The sequence below is a fragment of the Nomascus leucogenys genome, chromosome 5 (assembly GCF_006542625.1).
Source record: "Nomascus leucogenys isolate Asia chromosome 5, Asia_NLE_v1, whole genome shotgun sequence".
Lineage (NCBI taxonomy): Eukaryota > Metazoa > Chordata > Mammalia > Primates > Hylobatidae > Nomascus > Nomascus leucogenys.
In genome coordinates this window covers 47,473,884-47,498,393 of record NC_044385.1, presented here as the reverse complement: position 1 = coordinate 47,498,393, position 24,510 = coordinate 47,473,884, and the positions used below count along the sequence as shown (strand labels likewise).

The following is a 24,510-nucleotide window of genomic DNA, read 5'->3' as shown; positions in this document are numbered from 1 at the left end:
GCAGCTGGATCTCTCCCAGCTGCAAGGCTGATTTTCTCCTTCGTTTACTAGAAAGCTTATCTTTAGAGAGATGCTTAATTATCTCTAAGCCACTGGCTAGGAAGAGCCAGAAATGTCTTTGCAAATTGGGAAGGGAGGCAGGGCTTATCGTTTTACCCTCCCAAGTAGAAGGGAAGGAGAAGCTCCCATTTCTCAGACACCTTCTGGGCACCAGGTACTGCCTCTGTCTCTTTATTCTAATTATCTCATTTCAACCTCATAACCACCCTATAGAGTAGATCGTATTATTCCCATTTTACAGATGAAGAAACTGAAGCTCAGAAAGATGACATCATTTGTCTCACGGCCCCTTAGGTAATATGATCCAAATGGAAGGACAGAAGTTCAGTGTCAGTTCTGTTTAACAAGTGTGTATTCAGCATTTACTCTGCCAGGCTCCGTGTGGGTATGTGTTAGTCCGTTTTCATGCTGCTAAGGACATACCTGAGAATGGGCAATTTATGAAAGAAAGGGGTTTAATGGACTCACAGTTCCACATGGCTGGGGAGACCTCACAATCATGGCAGAAGGTGAAAGGCATATCTCACATGGCAGCAGACAAGAAGAGAGCTTGTGCAGGGAATCTCTTCATTGTAAAACCATCAGATCTCATGAGACTTATTCACTATCACAAGAACAGCATGGGAAAGACCTGTCCCCATGATTCAATTACCTCCCACTGGGTCCCTCCCACAACACATGGGAATTCAAGATGAGATTTGGATGGGGACACAGCCAAACCATACCAGGGTACTAAAGAAAACATGGAAGAATCCTTCCCTTCTTCTTTGGAGCTGTCAAGGCCACAGCTGGGGTCATGCCTCCCCCTAGACAGGGGCCAGAAAACAAAGCGTGCATGGAGACAGCCTCCAGCAAGGCAGAAGAAAAACCACACCTTTCCTTCTAGACCCCTTCCAGTTGAGCCAGGGACTTCCCTTGCCTTGTGCAGTTGGTGCCCAAGGAAGTCAGGGATGATATCGGAGATGGCCATGGGTGCTTAAAAACAGGTCTGAGGACCAAAGCCCTGTCTCTCTGTTAAGCCTGGCTATAATCTTACTCCAAACACCCTTCCAGTCCTGTCTCCCAGTGCTTCACCGTCACCCTCACCCTACCATGTTCACTTGCTCTTCCCAAAACATGACCCGGACTGTCCTACCCCTGACCATACTACACCTGATGTCCAGAGTCCTCTCTGCACCCCTGCTTCCATCCCCAGTGAATTCTAGCTTGCCCATCTTTCAAGGTCCAACTTAAATGCTTCCTCCCCTCTTAATCCCTTGATCCCATCCATGGAAGTGACTGCAGCCTTCTCAGGTTTATTCCTAGTTTATTCTTCTCGTGGGTATTAGATGGTCTCTATCTTGTATATGTCTGAGACTTAGGTCCCTTCTAGACTGTAAGCTCCTTAAGGGGAGAGCCTGAATCTGGATTGATTGATTCATTCATTCATTCAGGTATTTATTAAGTTATTTCCATGGTTCAGGCACTGGCTGCCTTCATGGAGCTTAAGATCTAGCTGTCTTGCCTGCATCCTCAACATGGTGCCTGGCACAGAGTGGACAGGCACCCAGGCAATATAGACTCCCCTCTCCATGGAGGAATCACTCTTGTAACCTTCATTTTTCATCCAGCCAGGAGATGGTGTAGGATAATGCAGAGACTGCAGATGGGTGGCCCACAAATGTGTTTGGTATTGGCCAGCATAGAGTTTTAAAATTTTGAATTAATTGCAGACATTTCAAAAATGGGAGATTTTAAATAAAAATATTGATTTCGTGCCTCTTTTGGGAAATCAATAGATCTGGCCAATTAGGCCCCACAAACTATGCACTGAAACCTGAAAAGTGGCTTCCCTCCTTAGAAGGAGCACTCGCTCACCAATTTATCATAGTCCCCATCACTCCCTATTGTCTCCCTGATGCTGAGACTGTGTGTTAATTGCCATTAATCATCATCCAGTTCTTCACTCATTTATGGTACCTGCATGGTCCCTGTGGGCATTTGGGTTTGGGACCTCTATGCTGAAGGCTTTAGGTCCTATGGATTCTCATCCCAGCCTCCTGTCTACCTTCTGTGTAAGCTTCTGGGCCTCATCTGAAAATTGGGAATGGCTGTACCAACTTTGTAGGATGAGGAGGACGATTAAATGAGATAACACATGTGAAGCACTTAGCATACAGAACGGGCTCCACATTAATGGCTAATCTGGTTTGTGTTGGCAGCATGTACCTGTCCCACTGACGTCTCCCTGTGTTTGCTTCCAGTGCTACCAGATGGGGCTGATGTCCCGGTATGTTGAGTCCTGGAGAGTAGGAGACACAGCTTTCTGGCGAAGACCTTTCGGAGATTTCTTCCATAAACCAAACCAGGTCAGTGCCAGCACCTTAAATCTTCAGAAGATCCCTGTTGACTGTGGTTTTCATGTTTTGGCCCACAGCATCTCACTGTGCCATTCTCCCTGAGCTCAAACACAATCCCAGGTGTATCCTTGGGGTTGGACATGGGAGAAGATGGAATAGACACTTATTTATTTATTTATTTATTTAGAGACTGAATTTCGCTCTTGTTGCCCAGGCTGGAGTGCAGTGACACAATCTCGGCTCACCGCAACCTCCACCTCCCAGGTTCAAGCGATTCTCCTGCCTCAGCCTCCCAAGTAGCTGAGATTACAGGCATGCGCCACCACACCCGGCTAATTTTGTATTTTTAGTAGATACAGGGTTTCTCCATGTTGGTCAGGCTGGTCATGAACTCCCGACCTCAGGTGATCCACCCGCCTCAGCCTCCCAAAGTGCTGGGGTTACAGGCGTGAGCCACCACGCCCAGCCAGAATAGACACTTATAAATGAAACTGCCTGCCCAGCTCCAAAGCTACCCAGGGCGGCCATTGCTTAGAACATCAGACTCACATACTTGGCGTTTAGGAGCCCTTATGCCCTCTGACCCTCAAACGCCTTTCCAATTTCACAGTACAGTCACATGACTAAATATGCCCCATGGCTTCCTGCTTCCCAGCTCAGATGGCTCTTCTCCTCATCATCCTGGCATTTTTAAACCCTTCCCTGACTTTCCCAGGAAGAATTCGTAATTTCTCATCAGTTGGTGCATATCTGGAAAGCATTTTGACAGTACGTACCAAGAGTCTTCAGAGTCTTCAAATCCTTGGCCCCAGTAATTCCACTTATGGAAGTCTGTCCTATAGAATGAATCAAAATGCTGGCTCTTTTGCGTATGTTCATTGCATCTTTATTTATAATAGCAGAAAATTGGAAACAACTGAATATCCAACAGCAGGGGAACAGTTAGGTAAATTAGGCTACAGGTACTTGATAGAATAATATCCTGGATTTTAAAATTATGTTCATAAATGATGTTAAATACTTATGCTGTAAGATCAAGTGACAAACACTAGGTACAAAACTGAATATACAGGAGGTTGGGAAATTAAGTTAAAATGCACAGAGAAAATATGAAAAGAAAATGCAATGAAATGTTACCAGCTCTGGGTGGTGGAATTATGGGTGATTTTTATTTTCTTCATTATACTTTCTAAATCATTTACAGTGAACACCTATTACTTTACAATTAGGAAAACAAAGCAAAATGAAAACAAATGGAAAAGTATGAATCATGCCTTCCTCTCCATTCATTTTGTTTAATTTTTAAATAGCTTTTGTTGGCCGGGCGCAGTGGCTCACGCCTGTAATCCCAGCACTTTGGGAGGCCAAGGCGGTTGGATCACCTGAGGTCAGGAGTTCGAGACCAGCCTGGCCAACATGGCAAAATCCTGTCTCTACTAAAAATACAAAAAATACTAGCCAGGCATGGTGGCACGCACCTGTAATCCCAGCCACTTGGGAGGCCGAGGCATGAGAATCATTTGAACCCACAAGGCGGAGGTTGCAATGAGCCGAGATCATGCCACTGCACTCTGGCCTGGGTGGCAGAGAGAGACTCTGTTTCAAAAAAAAAAAAGCTTTTATTGTTTTTTTTCCTTTTATAAATGTAGTACATGTTCATTACCCAAAAATCAGCAGATGGAAAGAGACGAAAAAAAAAAAAAAGAATAGAAAAAACACTCACAGGCAATCTACGCAGACACACCCATCTTATGGCTTGGTGTATATCCTTCCAAATCCTCTTCCACGTGAGTATATGTACAAATGCACACTGCATGCACATGTGTAGTATATATGTATAATAATATCAAGCACGTGTAGCCCCTCATGCGTGCCAGGCTCAGACTTTAGCACTTGCTATGTGCTAACTCACATAGTCTTCACAGCAGCTCTTAGGTGCTCCAACCCCATTCTACAGATATGTGCTATGCATATGTTAATACTCTTCCATAGTATTCTTCTAGTACTAACCATGCTTAGCCTTGCATTTTAGACCCTGCATGCCCCAGATGCTTGAGAGCAGGGAATGGAAATCGTTTGTGTTTCCTCCTTGTCTAGAGTGGATAACAGATGAACGTTGTCTTGACCGCCTTTTCTGGTGGAGCCTCCCAGTGCCTTGTGGCTGCTCCTTCACATGCACAGAATACTTGAAAGGCCCTGCATTTATTTCCTACCTTCCTGCCTTCCTGCCTTCCCGTCCTCCTTCCCTCCCTCTGTTGCCCAAGCTGGAGTGCTCTCATAGCTCACTACAGCTCCACTTACTGAGCTCAAGCTATCTTGCTGCTTCAGCCTCCCAAGTAGCTGGGACTACAGGCGTGTATCACCACACCCAGCTAAGTTTTGTATTTTTTTGTAGACACAGGATTTCACCATGTTACCCAGGCTGGTCTCAAACTCCTTGGCTCAAGTGATCCTCCCACCTCAGCCTCCCAAAGTGCTGGGATTATAGGCATAAGCCACCGTGTCCAGCTCCTGGATTTCTTAGCTAGGGAGGCTGTAGGGCCTGATGGTGAGGAAAAAGAAATGGTGTCTCACACCTTAATATGCGGTCACTGAAATTTCAGTAAGCCTTGGTTTCACCACACGAGGACATCTGGGAAGCTCCTGCCCTCTTCCAGGCCCTGTTTCGCTGCTCTGCAGTTGTCTTCATTACAGATGGATATTACATCAGCCCTGAGGACTGACATATTAGCATCTGTCTGTGCATTCATTCGATAAACAGACACAAGTGTTCACCCAGGGCCAGGGGACTCTGGGGACCCAGAGATGGGTCAGATGAGTCCCTTGTTCTCCAGAAGCTCACAGTCTGCTGGGGGAATCAGACACACAGACAGGTGACAGCAGAACAGTGTGGCCAGTGTGGTTCAGAGGGACTCACAGGGAGCTGTGGCAACACAAAGAAAGGAGCCTCCCCTGCCCCGGTTTGGGAAAGGCCCTCCAAAGGATAGCCCGAGCTAGGATGGGAGGAGGCGGAGGAGCATGGCAAGCTGAAGGCCTGGAGGCTGGAGAGAGCACAGACACAGCAACAGCTGCCAGGCATGAGTCTCAGCAGCTTAGGGAGGGTGAGGAATCTAATTGGATCTGCACCAGGCAGTTTTCTTTTTTGTTTGTTTTGTTTTGTTTTGTTTTGTTTGAGACAGGGTCTCACTCTTGCCCAGCTGGAGTGCAGTGGCATGATCATGGTTCACTACAGCCCCAACCTCCAGGGCTCAAGCAATCCTCCTGTCTCAGTCTTGAGTAGCTGAGATTACAGGCATGAGCCACCATACCCAGCCAACCAAGCACTTTTCTTCATCTCATTTAATCCTGGTAATAGTTCTGAGATAGGTGCTGTTATGGGGAAGTGCTTTTCTTTTTTTTACCAGTGAGGACACTGAGGCTCATATTGGTGAAAGAGCTTGTCCAGATCACATGGTTGGGGATTTATACCCAGAGGCCTAATCTCTAGAATGAGGGTGGTAAATACCCCTGCATCACTCAGGTACTAAACTTTAAGGCACTGACCTTAAAAAGGGTCACCCCTCTTTTTTTTTTTTTTTTTTTTTTTTTTTTGAGATGGAGTCTCACACTGTCACCCAGGCTGGAGTGCAGTGGCGCGATCTCGGCTCACTGTGAGCTCTTCCTCCCAGGTTCACGTCATTCTCCTGCCTCAGCCTCTTGAGTAGCTGGGACTACAGGCGCCCGCCACACACCCGGCTAATTTTTTGTATTTTTAGTAGAGATGGGGTTTCATCGTGTTAGCCAGGATGGCTCGATCTCCTGACCTCGTGAACCACCTGCCTTGGCCTCCCAAGGTGCTGGGATTACAGAGGGTCACCCCTCTTTAAGAGGCCTAGAGTCCGGAAATAGATTCAGTGAGGAGGAGTTTAAGGAACTGGGACCTCTTGGGGTGGGAACTCACCCATTTTTTTTGTTTGTTTGTTTTTTGTTTTTTTGAGATGGAGTCTTGCTCTGTTGCCCAGGCTGGAGTGCAGTGGCATGATCTCGGCTCACTGCAACCTCTGCCTCCCAGGTTTAAGCAATTCTCCTGCCTCAGCCTCCCAAGTAGCTGGGACTACAGGCGTGCACCACCACACTTGGCTAATTTTTGTATTTTTAGTAGAGATGGAGTTTTGCCACGTTGGTCTCGAACTCCTGACCTTAAGTGATCCACCCACCTTGGCCTCCCAAAGTACTAGGTTTATAGGTGTGAGCCACCGCTCCTGGCCAGGAACTCACCTTTTTCAAGTGACTCTTTTGTGCCAGTGCTGTGCTACATGCTTATGCATATTATTTCATTTAGCCTAGAGATGAGCAAGCTCAGAGGTCCAAGGTGGGCCCTTGAGATCTCTGCAGAGGTACCCTGGGGCAGAGGAAGCAGCCCAGAGAGCAGGGCTGGAATGGCGTTGGGAGTAGGCAAGGCTTTGATGGGAGCAGGTTTCAGCTCAATGTAAGTTGTAAAGACCTCCCTGGAAAAGGATTTGGCCTATAGTAGAGCAAAATGCCTTGGGAAGTGATGAGCTCCCTGTCAGTAGAAGTGTGTAAGCAGAGTCCTTGTGGGAATGCTTTAGTAGGCAACCAGGCCACTTACAGGATGGGCTATACTGTTATGTTCCCTTTCAGCCCCCATATCCCATCATCTCCATTACCCAAACCTCACATGCCTTTCACAGACAAGGACGGCTTTCTGGAGGAGGTAGAGAGGGGACATAGCTGGTTGGACACCAAGGAAGGGCACTGCCATCCAGTTGAAGGAAGCTCAAGGAAAAGCCCCATAGTAGAGGGGATAGGGTGAGGCTCTCCCAACCCACCTGTCATACATACCCCTTCTGTTCCCCAGTATGGTGAGCTCCTCATGCTGGCTGCGGGCACGGGCCTGGCCCCCATGGTGCCCATCCTGCAGAGCATCATAGACAATGAGAAGGACGAGACTTTTGTCACTCTGGTCGGTTGCTTCAAGACCTTTGAGAGCATCTACCTGAAAACCTTCCTCCAAGAGCAGGCCCGTTTCTGGAATGTCTGTACCTTCTTTATACTCAGCCAGGTGAGCCCAGGGTGGTGACTTCTTTTTTTGATTGAGACTCTGCAGTCCCTTTGCACCTGTCCCGAGGACCAGCTCTAGCCTCTTTTGGCAATGGACGCTGTAGTCATAATCCCTGCCACTGGTGGAGCACCCACCTGTATGGAAGGCAGGTGTTCTCATGTTCATTATACAGATGAAGAGATGCACATTCGGCGGGTGAAGCTGCCCACCGGCTCATGCTGCTGGACAGGGCTGAGGCCAGGATTTGAGCCCAGAGCCATCTGGTTGCTGAGCTCTGGCTCTCACCCCATGCCTTGCTGCCTCCCATCACCCTCCGGCATCATCAGTTACATGGGCGGGGGCCTGGATGTAGAGGGCAGGGCAGGCTGCAGACCTCCCTCCGACTGAGTGATGTTCCTTGAGGCGGAGACCACATGTCTGCCTCAGCACTCTCTTCAGTGCTTAGCATAATGCCAGGCACAGAACAGGGACTCCATTAGTGACTGCTGGAGTAAACTGATCTGAGTTCCCTGTGCTTACTAGTATCCTCCCAGCTCAGCTTGTCCCTCCATAGGAGGACCCCGCCGTAGCTGGCAGCGACTCTCTCTGCTGACCCCTCCTCCCTCTGACTCCATATCCCCTCTGCTCACTCAGGTAACCCTTCTGGGGCCACCCCCATAGGTTAGAGCATGGGGGATTGTCTGCCCCTCATCTCAAGCCAGGCCCTCAGCTACCTTTGATGGCCTGCCTTTCCCTGGTTGGTAGCTTCACTTTTCCCTCCTGTCCCCTCTGGGTTGGGATTCCTGCTGGGCCCCCTGTGTTCCCTGGTGCTCAGGGTCAGCCTTCTTGCCCGGTGCTGTGGAGCACCCTTCTCATCTGGTCCCACTATGAGGCAGCTTTATGTAGTCCCTAAACACTTATTTGATCCTCAATATTGTAGCTGGGTGTGGAGGGTGAGGAAATTGGATTTCCCGTCCCAATATAAGGGTCCCTGGGCTCCCCAGGGGCTGGGTTCTGCAGGCCTGTCCATGGGGCAGAATGCTCAGTGGCATGACATTGAGAGCGTGGTGAACATTTATAGCAGCAGAAGGTGCCCCAGGAAGGAGAGTGGAGCCAAAGACTAGTGTGCAGCCCGAGGGGTGGGTGCAAGGGATGGGCCACTGTTGCCCAGCAGCATGGGCAGCCTGCCTGAGAGCCTGGACAAGGATGCTGGGAGGAGGGCAGGAAGGCAGCACCTGGCAGAGGGTCCCCAAGCTGCTGGCCAGCCTTGCTTTCCCTCGTCTGTCACCTGAGAATGTGGCAGGTGTCAGAGACACAACAGTGAAGGTGACCCACTCCCAGCCCTCTGGCTGCTCACCTATCTATGGGTGACAGCCACAGAGACGGCTGAAAAGGACTCCCCTTCATTCAGCACATTCTCTGTAGCCAGCACCATTCTAAGCACTTTATTTCATTTAATCTCCACCACAATCTTATGAGGCTTATACTCCCATCATGCTCCTTGTACAGATGTGGAAACTGAGGCACAGAATGGTTAAGAACCTTGTGCAGGGTAACTCAGCAGGTTAGTGGAGAGTGGAGTATGAACCCAGGAGCTTCTGCTCGAGGGCTGTGGTCTTAGTGCTCCTTGGAATAAGGCAGCACAGCACAAGGTGCTGTGAGGATGTTCAGGATGCCAGTGGTGGGCAGAGAGGCCAGGCAGGGTCAGAGATGGCTTTACCCAGCAGGTGGCATTTCAGTTAAAGTTCACCAGCAATAGAAGATTTTTAGCCCCCAGCTGGGCCAGGGTGGTGCCAGGGGCCTGGGGTTGAGCAAACAAGTGGGCTGGCCATCAGTGGCAGGTGAAGGGGGTGACTGGTGGCTCCTGCCTGTACACACTCCCTTGACTCAGTGCGCTCCCTCCCCTGCCTGGGCCATAGCTGCAGCATCCTCAAGAGTCTTCCCATACCAGCTACTTCCTGCTGATTTGTCCTGCATCCTGCAGTCCTAAGGGCAGATCTGACCACACCACCACCCTTTTCTAGCCCTTCCCTGGCTCCCTACTGCTCACAGGATGAGGTCCACACCTGGGAACTGCCTCCCTCTGCGGCCTCATCTCCTAGCCCGCCCTCCCCATGAGCTGTGGCCTGATGTCACGGGTCTGCCCGTGGTTGCAAGTGTGCTGTGCTTTTCTGGCTTCTGGGCCTTTGCTCACGCCATTCTGCCTGCCAGGAGTGCTCTCTCTTCCTCACCTCACACGTCTGTACCCCTCACATCCCTGTTGAGGTAGAAGTCCATCCTGGAAGCTTTCCTAGAGCCCCCAGGCTGGCCTTGGTGGTTCTACTGCCACCACCCTGGCTCTCTTTCACAGCACCCACCTGCTGCACCGTCACTGTTTGTGGGGTCCCCTACCCGTCTCACCAGCAGCCAGGCCCAGGGCATCTCAGGGTGCATGGTGGGATAGGCTGAGCTGAACTTAAGTGGTCTGAGGGAAGTGAGCAGTGGAAAAGGGGAGGTGAGGCCAGTGGGCCCCAAGGCCCCATCTGGTGGGTCAGACCATAGCGGGAGCATGGGAAATGCCAAATCATCAGAGAGGATCCCCCTCATCAGCACAGACTCTGTGAGGTGGGGCTCCAGGGGACCCTGTTTGTTTTGTTTTGAGACAGGGTATCACTCTGTTGCCCATGCTGGAGTGCAGTGGTGCAATCATAACTCACTGAAGCCTCAACCTCCCTGGGCTTAGATAATCCTCCTACCTCAGTCTCCCAAGCAACTGGGACTATAGGCACATAGCACCACTCCTAGCTAATTTTTGTATTTTTTGTAGACCAGCTTTTGTCCCATTGCCCAGGCTGGTCTTGAACTCCTGGGCTCAAGCAATCCTGCCACCTCAGCCTCCCAAAGTGCTGGGATTACAAGCTTGAGCCACTGCACCTGCCTCCAGGGCCCTTTGAGTGGGCCTCAGAATAGAGGCCTTTCCTCACAGGGCCTCTCCCAGGGCTTACACCAGCACCACGGCTCTCTGGACAGTGGCTTTCCATAGCGGATACTCTCTTCACAATCGTGATCCTGAGAGGTCACAGTCACTCAGCCAGGAAAGTGGCAGTGGAGCTGCACTCCCCACCAATCCTGTCTTTGTGCCTAGCCCCAGGAACTAGCAACTTGCCCTCAGAGGATCTGCAGAGTGATGGCTCTGTTCTGGATTTTGTTTTTTTGTGGGCTGGTAAGATGGTTTTTTCATTTAAATTCTTCAGACTATATATAGTTGTCCCTTGGTATTCATGGGGGATTGACTCCAGGACCCCCTGCAGATAGCAAAATCTGAGGATGCCCAAGTCCTTGATATAAAATGGTGTGGTATTTGCATATAATCTATGCACATCCTCTCATGTGCCTTAAATTATCTCTAAATTATAATACCTAATACAATGTAAATGTTGAGTAAATAGCTCTTATACTGTATTTTTTGTGTGTGTTTCTATTGCTATATTGTTATTTTTTAATGTTTTTTAAAAAATATTTTCAATCCACAGTTGGTTGAATCCACAAATGTGGAACCCATGGAAACAGAGGGCTAACTGTATACTTAATGATTTGTATACTTTTCTACACATATGTTGTACTCCAATAAAATGTTCATTTAAAAAAATAGAAGAAATTCCTTCAAGTCACCTGGGAGTGGAGGCTTCATTTTGTGACCCTGAGGAGGAAAGCTGCAGCTAAGGCTAGAAGGGCAGGGAGAAGGATCCTGGGTCCCTGGGGTCACCGTCCAGCCTTGGAATGCGAGCTTAGCCTTTCTCAATGAAGGCATTGTGACCTGGGATCTGTGTTGTATGCAGCCAGGACCCTTGTCTCTTTTGAGCAGCTGCCATATCCCCAATGGCTAGCTCAGTTCCTGGCACAGAGTAAGCACTCGGTAAATATCTGCTAAACGAATATGTTCACTGAAAAAAGAAATGAGCAAAAGTTATGCTCCGAGGGTGATGATGACAGCTAACCTTGGAAAGATTCTGGGAAACCCACAGTCAGGGGAGAAAACATTCCCCCCGCAGTGACAGGTGTGGCTGCTGGAAGGCAGCAAGAAATGGTGGGACTTGAGTTCTGGTCCTGCTGCTGCCCCCACCTCATCGTGTGCCACGGGGAAGTCGCTCTTCCCTGTGTCTCTCCTGTTGTCGGAGGGTGATAGTTCCCACAGGCTTGTTTTGGGGATAAGGAGGAAGTGCCTGGCCCACGGTGGGCCTGGATATAGGTTGGCTTCCTACACCCCCTGCCTCGGTTTCCTCCTTTTGCAGAGAAGAGCTGGCTGTGTGAACACTAAGGACCCCCCACTCCCTTGTAGTCACCCAGGCCTTTCTTGTCTTCCCAGGAGAGCTCCTCAGAGCAGCTTCCCTGGAGTTACCAAGAGAAAACTCGCTTTGGCCACCTGGGCCAGGACCTAATTAAAGAGCTGGTCAGCTGCTGTCGGAGAAAGCCATTCGCACTGGTCTGTGGCTCGGCTGAGTTCACCAAAGACATAGCCAGATGCTTACTGTGCACAGGCCTCACTGAGAACTCCTATTTCCTCTTCTAGCCCTGGCCTCCCTTCCAAAGCCTAGGCCATGGGCCTGCTACTGGGACCCAGGAAGGAGCACAGACTGGAATCAGAACACATGGAGTCCAGGCCTGGTCCTGCTGCTCATTTGCCAGGTGACCTTGGGCAAGTGTCTTTACTGCTCAGAACCTCTACTTCTCATCTGCCCCATGAGGTTAATCACTCCTCCTGGCCTCCTACTATGTGGAAGGAGGACGGGCTGTAGGGACCCCGAGGAGGTGAGCAACCAGCCTGAGAGTCAGGGAGGACTCCTCAGAGGAAGCCAAGTCCAGGCTGAGCCCCAGGAGGAGTAGGAGTTGGGCAGAGGAAAAGTTGGGAGGAGCTTCCCCGCCCCTCCGATTAGAGGATCTAATGGGGGCTCCAGCTGTGGCCTTAGCACCATCTCAGATTAGGGGCTCCTGAGCGTGTAGGGAAGGACACAGGAGAGGCTTAGAGCTCTTTGGAGGAGGATTCTGCCTTTCCTCCAGTGCCATGAGCCTGACACACGAAGGTCTTGGGTTCAATGACTTGACCATGTCCGGATAGCAAGGTGGGGCCCTCGACTGTCTTTGTATTGGCCCCAAGCCTTTCTTGCTGTGAACAGCTTCATTCTCAGTCCCCTTTCCTGGCTCAAAAATCGAACCTAGCAAAAGAAGAGGCACGGGAAGGAAACGCCCCTCCCTCCTCCTGCAGGCAGCCACTCAGCCTGTGCCTTCAGCTCGGTGCCCTGGTGACTGTTGCTATGGATATCTAAAGATAGAGCAGGAGTCAGGAGACCTGGGTCCCTCTCCCAGCTTGTCCCACTGAGCGGCTGCCGATCCCGGTCCACCTACCCCAGGAACCCGGCACCCCCTCCCAGGAACCCAGTGCCCCTGGGCAGCGCACTGCAGTTAATGAATTCTGCCTTCCACAGCCTGGGCTCCAGCATGCTGCACCAGCTTGGGCTAGCTACAGGCAGTCCCAGAATTGGAATATTAAGCCATGGAATCTTAGAGTTAGACTTTTATAGTCATAGAAGTGTACTCCTCACCATATCAAAGCTGAAAGTTCAGGACTCTAAGAAACATACAGTGTGACAGGCTTACCGTATACACAGGAAACTGAAGCCCAATGAGACTAAATGACTTGCCCAGGGTAAAACAGTCCATGGCAGAGCGAGCACTAGAAGCCTCCTAGCTTCCACCTCATGTGCCAGTTGTGCACCAGTGGTTTTCAAACTGCGCTCCACAGGAAACAAGGGTTCTTTGCAAAGCAGCAGTGAAAGGGCAGCTCCAGATGGATCCCCAGTCCCCGCTTCAACCAGAACAGTTCCATTTTTATCCCATTCATATTTTGGGGTTTCAAATTATTTTTATTTGTACAAAAGGATTTTCCTGTCCTGCTCAAAAAAATGGCAACAAATCTCTCTGCTGCGTCACATTTAATAAATAATTGTGACACATAGCTGGGGGGTGGTGCTGGAGGTTTCAGACCGCCTCACAGGCAGAGTTCCAGGGTCAGAGAGCATGGAGTACTGTGTGTGACCTTCTCCCAGAAGCACGGGCACAGGAGCATGTTAAAGGCTCTGAAAAGACCAGTGGCAAAGAAACTCCTTTCATTTTATTTAATCCAGGGTTTTTCAAGCTTATTTAACTATAGAACACTTTTCTGTGGGTTTCGTAGCCTCTTTCTAGCACAGTATAATGAGTGGGAAAGGCCCTGACTGAGAGTCAAAGATTCTGAGCAGGAACCGTGATCTCTTCCTGCCTAGCCTGTGACTTGAGCAAGACACTTTTCCTCTCCCCAGGCCTCTGAGGTCTGTGAGTTTTCCTCCACCCTTTCCTCTCCCTCAGTTTGCACATCCTATTGACTCAGCTCCAAATAGCAGGGGGTCCGTCAGGAACCTGACTGTTCAGACACCAGGGAAACAACAGCACACCAGGCAGATGCAGTTATGTCCATCGGGGAACTTACAGCCTAGCAAGGAAGGCAGCAATTCAACCTGTAATTCTAAAAGTGATGGGTGTCATGAAAAGGGAAGTGCAGGGTGCGGGGAGAGTGGATGGCAGGGGCTTTAGCCTAGTCTAGGGAGAGGCCAGGAGCACACCACTGTCAGCGGGGATAGAGGCTTCAAAAGCTTTGAAGCCGCTCATATTAAGAGTGTTACCGGACACGGTGGCTCACGCCTATAATCCCAGCACTTTGGGAAGCTGCAGCAGGCGGATTGCCTGAGCCCAGAAGTTCGAGGCCAGCCTGGCCAACATGACATAAACCCTGTCTCTACAAAAAAAAAAAAAAATGATTAGCCTGGTGCGGTGGTATGCGCCTGTAGTCCCAGCTACTTTGGAGGCTGAGGTGGGAGTATTGCTTGAGCCAAGGAGGTCGAGGCTGCAATGAGCTGTGATTGAGCCACTGCACTCCAGTCTGTGTGACGGAGCAAGACCCTTTCTCAAAATAATAATAATAAAATCAAGAAGAGTGTTAAGGGGGTCTCCACTTAAGGAGTAGAGAGTCCGGGGCAGTTCTCATATCTCTGTCCTTGTCTTGTTTTAGATGTATGATGTTTAGATATTAGACAAGGCCGCCCAGTGGTAACCAACCTAGAATGTGTTGGCCTCCTCTTCCCCTCACTCCGGGTAGGTTCTGTGCAGCCTCGCTGCTGGTGGGATCTCTTATCATGGGACATTGATGAGGACCCTGGGTGCCAAGAAGCCCAAAGGGCTCCTGTCGCCTGGAAACGTGAGAGTGCAGGGCCGGGTGCTGTGCCCCACAAGGTGCTGAGCAAGCCCAAGAAGAAGAGTGGGGTGTGGTGTGTGAGTTCAGACCTCTTGGAGCTGTGGAGGGGGTCGTTCCCGTCAGCTGCTGTTCCTCTGATGATGCCCACGGCGTGTTGTGGGAGGTGTGCCCACCGTGTGATGTTGCAGTGGGAGGAGGGAGACTTAGGAGCTAGACATGATACGCAGGCATCAAGAGGTCAACCAGGTGTCCACAATCCGTGAGCCAGACAGAGCTCTCTTTGTGCATATGCATCCCAAGCTTCAGGAAGGCAACAGCTACTAGAGGGCCTGAGGACAGATTCTTGGTAGCAGAAGCGGCGATGGCTTTAGTTCAGCCCTCACCATGTTTACCAGCGTCACTTCTGCATTCCACTCATGGGTCTCCCAGCTCCCAGTCTCCATGCCACCTCCACGCCAAGACCAGACCAGTTTTCCCCACAAAGAAATCCGAGCCTGTCACTCCCCTGCTTGAAATCCTTCCCTGTCTCCCTGTGGCCTTGGGGTACGGCCTCTCTGCTCTGCCACCTCTCCAGACTTTTTCTATGCCGCCGCCCACTCACACCCACCTCTCAGGCTCCAAACATGTTCTCTTGCGTCAGCTCATCCCTTACACTCGCTGCTTCCTCTGCCCAGCCAGCCTCCCACCTTCCGATCTCCCACTCACCTTTTTTGCCTCCTCACCTTCTGAGGTCTCAGCTCAGTGTCACTTCCTCTGGGGAGCCTCGCCTGTCTCTTCCACTCCACCTTGGTCAGTGAGCGGAGAGGCTTGTGTGCTTTTCTGTCGCTGTACCCATCAGTCTCATCTGCATGTGAGCATGAGGGCCGGCCCATTGTACCCCTAACAGGGGAGGATGCTCAGCACTTCCTGGATGTCGAATACCTGAGCGATAAACAACTAATGTTCAGGAAGTGCTTTCCAGGTAGCAAAATGTGTTTCCTCTATTTTGAAGCACAGAATCTTCACCAATATACATGCTATTTTATTACCCCAATTTACTGATGAGGAAACTAAGCTTCTGAGACTTCAAGCGATTTTCCAAGGTCATGTAGGGGTACACGAGTTCCAGCATGTTGTGATTGTGGTAAAGGTTGTGTGTGACACGTGAGTGCAACCAGAGATGTGTATAAAGATTGTTACTGGGCCGGGCGCGGTGGCTCACGCCTGTAATCCCAGCACTTTGGGAGGCCGAGGCAGGCGGATCATGAGGTCAGGAGATTGAGACCATCCTGGCTAACACGGTGAAACCCCGTCTCTACTAAAAATACAAAAAATTAGCCAGGCGTGGCGTGCGCCTGTAGTTCCAGCTACTCAGGAGGCTGAGGCAGGAGAATTGCTTAAACCCAGGAGGTGGAGGTTGCAGTGAGCCCAGATGGTACCACTGCACTCCAGCCTGGGTGACAGCGAGACTCAGTCTCAAAAAAAAAAAAAAATTTTATTGCTGCATTCTCTGAAATAGCAAGGAATAAAAACTGCCTGTAGATACAGCAATTAAAGTGAACTCCATCCACATGTACCAATATAGATGAAGTCCTAAAAACATAACTGAGTGAAATGCACATTGTGAAAGGATAGCTACAGTGAGATACCTGTACTTGGAAACTGTAAAAACCCAAAATAATGCTAAATGCTCAGAAAGAGACAGAGACACACCAGCTTCAAGGATAGTGGTGGCCTGTGGTGATAGGTGGAAGGGAATGGGATGGGGTGATGGGGCTTTTAGCCATATCTGTATTTGTATTTTACTATAAAAATACTTGACATAAACATGACAAAATATGAACACCTGGTAAATCTGGGCAATGAGTTCCCCAATGTCTGCTATATTATTTTCTGCCTTTTTCTGTTTTTCAAACAGTTCCATAATTAAACATTAAAAAAAAAAAAACATCAAATGTTCTTGTTCAATGCTCTCTAGAAACTAGGGGCTTAGAAACATTCACTTTCTCTCTCCTACCTCAGAATAGACTATCCCCCTTTATCCCCCCAGACATTTTAGCCATTCACTGAAGATCATTTCTAAGCACCAGCTGTGTTCCAGGCCCCATTCTAGGTGCAGGAGACACAGCAGTAAATCATATAAATCATTCCTGGTATTCATAGCTGATGGGCTGCTCCTTCTACTTGTCCCTCTTCCTCATAAACTCAAACCAGAATGACTTTCCAAGCACCACACTGTTGGCCTGTTTTTTTTCTTTCTTTTTTTGTTGTTTTGTTTTCCTTTGTCAATGAAGCAGACCTAGGTTTGAGTCTCTTACTGATCCTGTGACTTATGGCAAGTAACTTGGGCTCTGTGAACCTCAGTTTGCTCATCTATAAAATGGGAATGGTAGCACTGTCTCCTGGGATTGTGTCAGGATGAGGGAAACGTGTAAACCCCAAACACAGCACCTGGCACGGAGTGGGTGTGAGACCCCGTTCCCCCTTCTTTCTCCCTCCCCAGCAGTGCCCGACTTATGGTTGACCTCTGAGGACAGCATTTATTTGCAGACTTTCACGATCAAGAACTCTCCTTTTTATTATTTTTCGCATGCTTTGGGAGATTTTGATCCCAAATTGCATGTTTTAAGTCATTATTAATTTATCTCCCATTTTTTATTAATCAAAGACACAGATAGCTGCCCCTCAGAGCTTCTGATCTGTACATCCAGCTGGGAGCTGCAGTGGTTGACATAATTCCAGCCAGAGGCAAAGGAGCTCAGCAGTGTATGTGGCCCAGGTGGCCCAAGGAGGGGAAACGTAGGTGCATCTTACTCTGTTTCTTTTTTTTAATGGACCATGAGTCGTGGAAGCTGCTGGGGTTGCCCAGGTAGGTGCTGCTTTCACAGGGGGTCACTGACTGATGGGCTGGAGGCTGAGGTTTGGGTGCCAGGGTCTAATGTGGGGCCCCACGTGGGCCTCATCCCTCAGGGCTCACTCCAAACAGATGTCATGCACCAGTGCCACGCGGAAGAGCGTGGGTTCACATAGTAGGAGGTGGGAAAGCTGTCTGCATGCAGGTCCCACAGGCTCTGGCTGGAGACCACCACTTCGTCCTGCCCCTGGCTCCCCACGCTAACAGAGCAGACCAGCTTGTAGTGGGGCAAGGTGACACCCTTGTCCTGGTCCCAGCACTCAAAATCATGGCCAGGTGGGCACACTGGGCCGGCTGGTGGCCTCACCAGCCCGCTTAGAAGGCAGGCGAGCCATATCAGCTCCTCTGCCCAGATGCAGGGGAACTTCACCTCCAGCCTGACTGACCCCGAGGGAACCTGGAAGGAGAGGGAGGTGGTGGCGGTGGAGGAGGAGGGGGGTATTTGCAACAGCAGAGCATTTGGCTCATTAGGCTTGAAGCCTGCTGTGTTGAACACAGAACCCTGAGTTGAAACATATGATTTGGAACAATGGGAGGGAAAATGGGATGTAGGCCCTGGAACACAAGAAACAACTTTTAAACTGTACAGATTGTGTGTATACGACAGAGAATAACCTGGCTTCCAAGTGGCTGAGGCTACAGACCCACGAGGCTACAGGCTGAGGCCCATGGCCCTCAGTCCCCTCCCTCTTGCTGCATCCGCAGGCCACAGGCCCATACTTGCTCCTGGAAGATGCTGATGAGCCACCGGTGACTCAGCTAGAGCTGCAACCGTGTTCCCAAACCTGTCTGTTTCTATAAAAATGAAAATGAGTATCAAGGTAGACAGCATTTGCTGAGTGTCTACTGGGTACCAGGCTGTAAAATATCACTGTTTTAGGCTGGGTTTGCCCCAAAGCTGATGCTGAGCAAGGATGTGGGTGCAAGAAGTTTATGTGGAGGTGCTTCAGGGAAGCATGGTGAGGAAGTCATGGGGAAAGACAATGAAGGGCATGTGGATGGGCAGGCTACTCCTGGCAGCACCCGGAGCTCTTCCTGCTGGGGCCCTGCCAAGAGACTCTGTGGAACATGCCTCAGTGATCCCACTGAGGGATGGAGAAGCTGGGGCGTTTATGCGCCGACAGCCAGACTCCTTATTGGCCGAGAACATGAACTCCTGGCACTTCAGCTTCCTCTGGGTGGGCCAAGTGCTGGCAGCCAGAGAAGCCCCCAGGCAGAGACACACAGGAAGCCATCAGTGCACATAGAAAATTCCCGCAGTTACCTCCAGTTGGGCAGGGGGATATGGATAGCATATCAACAGTGTCTACTATGTCACTTTGCTTAATTCTCACAATCTTTAGGGATCAGCAGCTTCTTTATTTTATAGGCAAAGAAATTGATTAGCAAGAGGTAAAGGAGCCAGTGGAGAAAGTGGTGTTCCTGTATGAGGGCAGAGGGCAGGGCTCGATAGTGTATCCCCTCCCCACCCCATGACCCCATCTAGTGTGATGTCTGGCTGGCCACAGTGTGGAGGCAGTGTCTGCTGAAGGAAGGGCTGAGCTGGTGGAAGCCGTGTGACCATGAGTTAGTGACCACTCTTCTGTCAGATGAAGATGCTGGTTCTTCCCTCCCGGGGCTGCTTTGCGGAGTAGAGGAGATTGTGTGAACCAAGTGGTCAGCTCAGTGCCTGGCCCACAGGGGAGTGTCGGTGAATGTTAATTCCCTTCTCCTGCTTCCCTCTAAGGGGGCGATATGGTTTGGCTGTGTCCCCTTTCAAATCTTAACTTGAATTGCATCTCCCAGAATTCCCATGTGTTGTGGGAGGGACCCAGTGGGAGGTAATTGAATCATGGGGGCCAGTCTTTCCCATGCTGTTCTCATGGTAGAGAATAACTCTCACAAGATCTGATGGTTTTATCAGGGTTTTCCACTTTTGCATCTTCTTCATTTTCTCTTGCCACCACTATGTAAGAAGTACCTTTCGCCTCCCGCCATGATTCTGAGGCCTCCCCAGCCATGTGGGACTGTAAGTCCAATTAAACCTTTTCTTCCCAGTCTCAGGTATGTCTTTATCAGCAGCGTGAAAACGAACTAATACAGTAGAATGGTACCAGTAGAGTGGGACATTGCTGAAAAGATACCCGAAAATGTGGAAGTGACTTTGGAACTGGGTAACAGGCAGAGGTTGGAACAGTTTGGAGGCCTCAGAAGACAGGAAAATGTGGGAAAGTTTGGAACCTCCTAGAGATTTGTTGAATGGCTTTGCCCCAAATGCTGATAGCGATATGAACAATAAGGTCCAGGCTGAGGTGGTCTCAGATGGAGATGTGGAACTTGTTGGGAACTGGAGCAAAGGTGACTCCTGTTATGTTTTAGCAAAGAGACTGGAGGCATTTTGCCCCGGCCCTAGGGATTTGTGGAACTTTGAACTTGAGTGAGATGATTTAGGGTATCTGGCAGAAGAAATTTCTAAGCAGAAAAGCTTTCAAGAGATGACTTGGGTACTGTTAAAAGCATCCCATTTTAAAAGGGAAACAGAGCATAAAAGTTTGGAAAATTTGCACCCTGATGATGCAGTGGAAAAAAAAATTTTTTTGTTTGAAATGGAGTCTTGATCTATTGCCCAGGCTGGAGGGCAGTGGCGCAATCTAGGCTCACTGCAACCTCCATCTCTTGGGTTCAAGCGATTCTCCTGCCTCACAATTTTTTTGTATTTTTAGTAGAGATGGGGTTTCATCATGTTAGCCAGGATGGTCTTGATCTCCTGACCTTGTGATCCACCTTCCTCGGCCTCCCAAAGGGCTGGGATTACAGGTGTGAGCCACCACTTCCGGCCAAAAAAACTTTTTTTTAGGAGAAATTCAAGCCACAGAAATTTGCATAAGTAGCAAGGAGCCTAATGTTAATCCCCAAGACCTCGGGGAAAATGGCTCCAGGCCACGTCAGAGGCCTTCACGGCGGCCTCTCCCATCACAGGACTGGAAGCCCAGGAGGAAAAAGTGGTTTCATGGGCCGGGCCCAGGGTCCTCGTGCGGTGTGCAATCTAGGGACATGGTGCCCTATCCAACTGCTCCAGCCATGGCTGAAAGGGGCCAACGGACAGCTTGGGCTGTGGTTTCAGAGAGTGGAAGCCCCAAGCCTTGGCAGCTTCCACGTGGTGTTGAGCCTGTGGGTGCACAGAAGTCAAGAATTGAGGTTTGGGAACCTCCGCCTAGATTTCAGAGGATGTATGGAAACGCCTGGATGCACAAGCAAAAGTTTGCTGCCGGGGCGGAACCCTCATGGAGAACCTCTGCTAGGGCAGTGTGGAAGGGAAATGTGGGGTTGGAGCCCCCACTGAGTCCTTACTGGGGTACCGCCTAGTGGAACTGTGAGAAGAGAAGAGCTACTGTCCTCCAGACCCAGAATGGTAGATCCACCGACAGCTTGCATCGTGCACCTGGACAAGCCGCAGACACAACAACACACAACGCCAGCTCTTGAAAACAGCCGGGAAAGAGGCTGTACCCTGCAAAGCCACAGGGGCGGAGCTGCCCCAGACCATGGGAACCCACCTCTTGCATTAGTGTGACCTAGATGTGAGACCTGGAGTCAAAGGAGATCATTTTGGAGCTTTAAAATGTGTCTGCCCTGCTGGATTTCAGACTTCCATGGGCCCTGTAATGCCCTTTTTGTTGTTGTTTTTTGGCATTTTCTCCCATTTGGAACACCTGTATTTACCCAATGCCTGTACCCTTGTTGTATCTAGGAAGTAACTAGCTTGCTTTTGATTTTACAGGCTCATAGGCAGAAGGGACTTGCCTTGTCTTAGATGAGACTTTGGACTGTGGACTTTTGGGTTAATGCTGAAATGAGTTAAGACTTTGAGGGACTATTGGGAAGGCATGATTGGTTTTGAAATGTGAGGATATGAGATTTGGAGGCCAGGGGCAGAATGATATGGTTTGGCTGTGTCCCATTCAAATTTCAACTTGAATTATATCTCCCAGAATTCTCACGTGTTGTGGGAGGGACTCAGGGGGAGGTAATTGAATCATGGGGGCCATTCTTTCAAACCGTGCTGTTCTCGTGATAGTGAATAAGTCTCACGAGATCTGATGGGTTTATTAGGAGTTGCCGCTTTTGCTTCTTCCTCATTTCTTTTGCCGCCACTGTGTAAGAAGTACCTTTTGCCTCCTGCCATGATTCTGAGGCTTCCCCAGCCATGTGGAACTGTAAGTCCAATTAAACCTCTTTTTTTGGCTGGACGCGTTGGCTCACGCCTGTAATCCCAGCACTTTGGGAGGCCAAGGTGGGTGGACCACCTGAGGTTAGGAGTTTGAGACCAGCCTGGCCAACATGGCAAAAACCCCTCTCTACTAAAAAAATACAAAAATTAGCCGGCTTTGTGTAATCCCAGCTACCCAGCAGGCTGAGGCAGGAGAATCACTGGAACCCGGGAGGCAGAGGCTGCAGTGAGCCAAGATCATGCCACTGCACTCCAGCCTGGGCAACAGAGCAAGACTCAGTCTCATAAATAAATAAATAAAAAAATAACACCTCTTTTTCTTCCCAGTCTTTGGTATGTCTTTATCAGCAGCATGAGCACGGACTAATACAGGGGAGCTGGGATCTTTGGCAAGGAGCAAACCTTCCTGCCCAGTTCAGTGATCCCTGGCCCTCTGGATAAATGGATCTTTTCCTCCAGGGAATCTCCAGAATATCTCTACTGGCTCTGTCCAGCCAACTCTGAAGCCTGTCCAAGTTCCCCCATGGTAATGCCACAAAGCCCAGCACCAGCCTGCCTTACTCTGGGTTCCTCCAGGGAAGAATGCCTCGCCCCTGCCCCCTGACGTTTCCCACCTTGCCTTGAAGAGCTGCTTACAACTTGCAGTGCCTGCTTCCTCCCCTCCCTTCATTCCTCAACTCACTGCAGCCTGGCGTCCACTCCCCATCTCCACCCCGTGTGCTCCCGATAAGGTCCCTGCTTTCCAGAGCTCATTTCTCAGCAGCATTTGAGGCAATGGTCAATTCCTTCCTTTCTGGGCTGCAGTTTCCTCGGTGGGATAGTAATTCCTACCTAGTTGATTGTTCTGGGGACTAAATAAGTCATTCATGCAGGTATTCAGCAAACACTCCCGAACACCTGCTTCTATGCAGGTTTTCTGCTGAGTTCCTGAGGACCCTGACTCGAGGTGTCCACCGTCTCTGGGGGGCTGCAGTTGCTGTCAGAACAAATGTGAAAGGTCTGGTACTCGGCCTGCTACCCAGTAGACACTCAGTGCGTGTGGGCTTCTGTCTTTTCTTTCTGTTCTCTCTGGGCCTCAGTTTCCACAGCCAGCAAAGGGGATAGGAAGAGGAGGTTGGACTTGCTCTCTAGAGTCCCCTCCAGCTTTGCTAGTCCAAAGCTTAGGCACACCCTTCTCTCTGAGCCCTTCCCTCTCATTCTGAGCTCCCTGGTGAGCCTGTGAACAGCAGGAGGCCCAGGGGCCTGGGTGTGGCAGCTTCTGTGTCTGGGCTTTCCAAGCTCCGCCCTCTTTCCTGATGGAGGACCTGCTGAGGGAGCCCTGCTCCCCTGACCGGAATGACCAGCAGCCTGAGGGGAAACACAGGTGGACAGGTTGAAGGCGGGAGAAACCCAGGGCTCTTAAAGAAGGAGCCTCTATGGGGGTCTTGCCCCCAGCTGCCTGCCTCTTCAGACATCTACAGCCCACGGCCCTCATCTGCACCCCAGCTCAGACCTCTTCCTCTCCACCAATGAGGTTCCCATGTGTGGAATTAGCACTGTGGTAAGAACACAGGCTTTGGAGCTGGTCAGACATAGGTTCAAATCTCAGCTCTGCCATTGAGCCCCTGTGTGATTTTGGGCAAATCACTTAATTTCTCTGAACTGCAGTTTCTTTCTATTTTATTTTTTTTCTTGAGATGGAGTCTGTCTCTGTTCCCCACGGTGGAGTGCAGTGGTGCCATCTTGGTTCACTGCAACCTCCGTCTCCCAGGTTCAAGCAATTCTCCCTGCCTCAGCCTCCCAAGTAGCTGGGATTATAGGCGCCCGCCACCATGCCCGGCTAATTTTTGTATTTTTAGTAGAGATGGGGTTTCACCATGTTAGCCAGGCTGGTCTTGAACTCCTGACCTCAAGTGAACTGCCCGCCTCAGCCTCCCAAAGTGCTGGGATTACAGGTGTGAGCCACTGCGCCTGGGGCCAGAACTGCAGTTTCCACATTTGTAAACTGTGGATGTTTTCATTCCTTCTCTCAACAGATATCTGTTGAACACTTAATCTGTGCCACATGCTGAAACACAGCAGTGAACAAAATGCAGTTCTCTGCCCTCCCAGTGTTTAAGCTGGTAGGGAAGTCAGTGAACCAGGGGTGTCAAGCAGGGTGATACTGCCCCTGGGGAGTGTTTGGAAATAGTGAGGGATGCTAACGCCTGCCCACACAGCTTTGGGGATTAAATGGGATAATGTGCAAAAGTATCACACATTGAGCCTGGCACATAGTAGGTACTCAATAGATGCTGCTTGAATAAATAAAATGAATAAAAGCCATTCTCTCTGAGCCCTAGTCACCAAATAGTGAAATGGAGCTGGTAATTCTTACCTTGCAAAGGTGTTATATGGATCTTAATTTAAATTAATGAATGTTTAAATAGAGCTTCCCACATGGCCATGTGCTCTTCTTCCAAACCCTTTACACTTTTACCTCATTGTTCCCATTTACAGATGAGGAAACTGAGATATAGAGGGGAGGTTAAGAAACTTGCCCAAGGTCACCTAGTTTGGATATGGCTGGATATGAGTGTGCCTGGCAAACAGTAGGAGTTCAATATTTGCTTTATTGTGGAGCAGGGAGGTGTTAGGCTTGGTATCCAGGGCAAGGCAGGGCACTGTGGAAGGCTCCTGTGCTGAGCTGTTCTTAGTCCCTAGAGCTGGTTGTGAATGAGTAGC

General features: G+C 49.9%; 2 protein-coding genes across 3 annotated transcripts in view; both read left to right on the top strand.

The window, feature by feature from the left end:
* Nucleotides 1-12,836, top strand: part of LOC100584532 (NADH-cytochrome b5 reductase-like) — a 28,493-nt gene extending 15,657 nt beyond the window's left edge. The window contains exons 4-6 of the mRNA XM_030813022.1: nucleotides 2,304-2,408; nucleotides 7,258-7,461; nucleotides 11,786-12,836. Of these exons, the coding sequence (XP_030668882.1) occupies nucleotides 2,304-2,408; nucleotides 7,258-7,461; nucleotides 11,786-11,989 (513 nt within the window). The 3' untranslated portion in view covers nucleotides 11,990-12,836. The remainder of the gene's footprint in view (nucleotides 1-2,303; nucleotides 2,409-7,257; nucleotides 7,462-11,785) is intronic.
* CDCP2 (CUB domain containing protein 2) overlaps nucleotides 2,327-24,510 on the top strand; it is a 52,446-nt gene continuing 30,262 nt past the window's right edge. Inside the window, exon 1 of one of the 2 annotated variants that reach the window (XM_030813020.1) lies at nucleotides 2,327-2,408. The gene's annotated coding sequence lies outside the window, so the exon portion shown is untranslated. The remainder of the gene's footprint in view (nucleotides 2,409-24,510) is intronic. The other variant, XM_030813021.1, reaches the window with a different exon arrangement.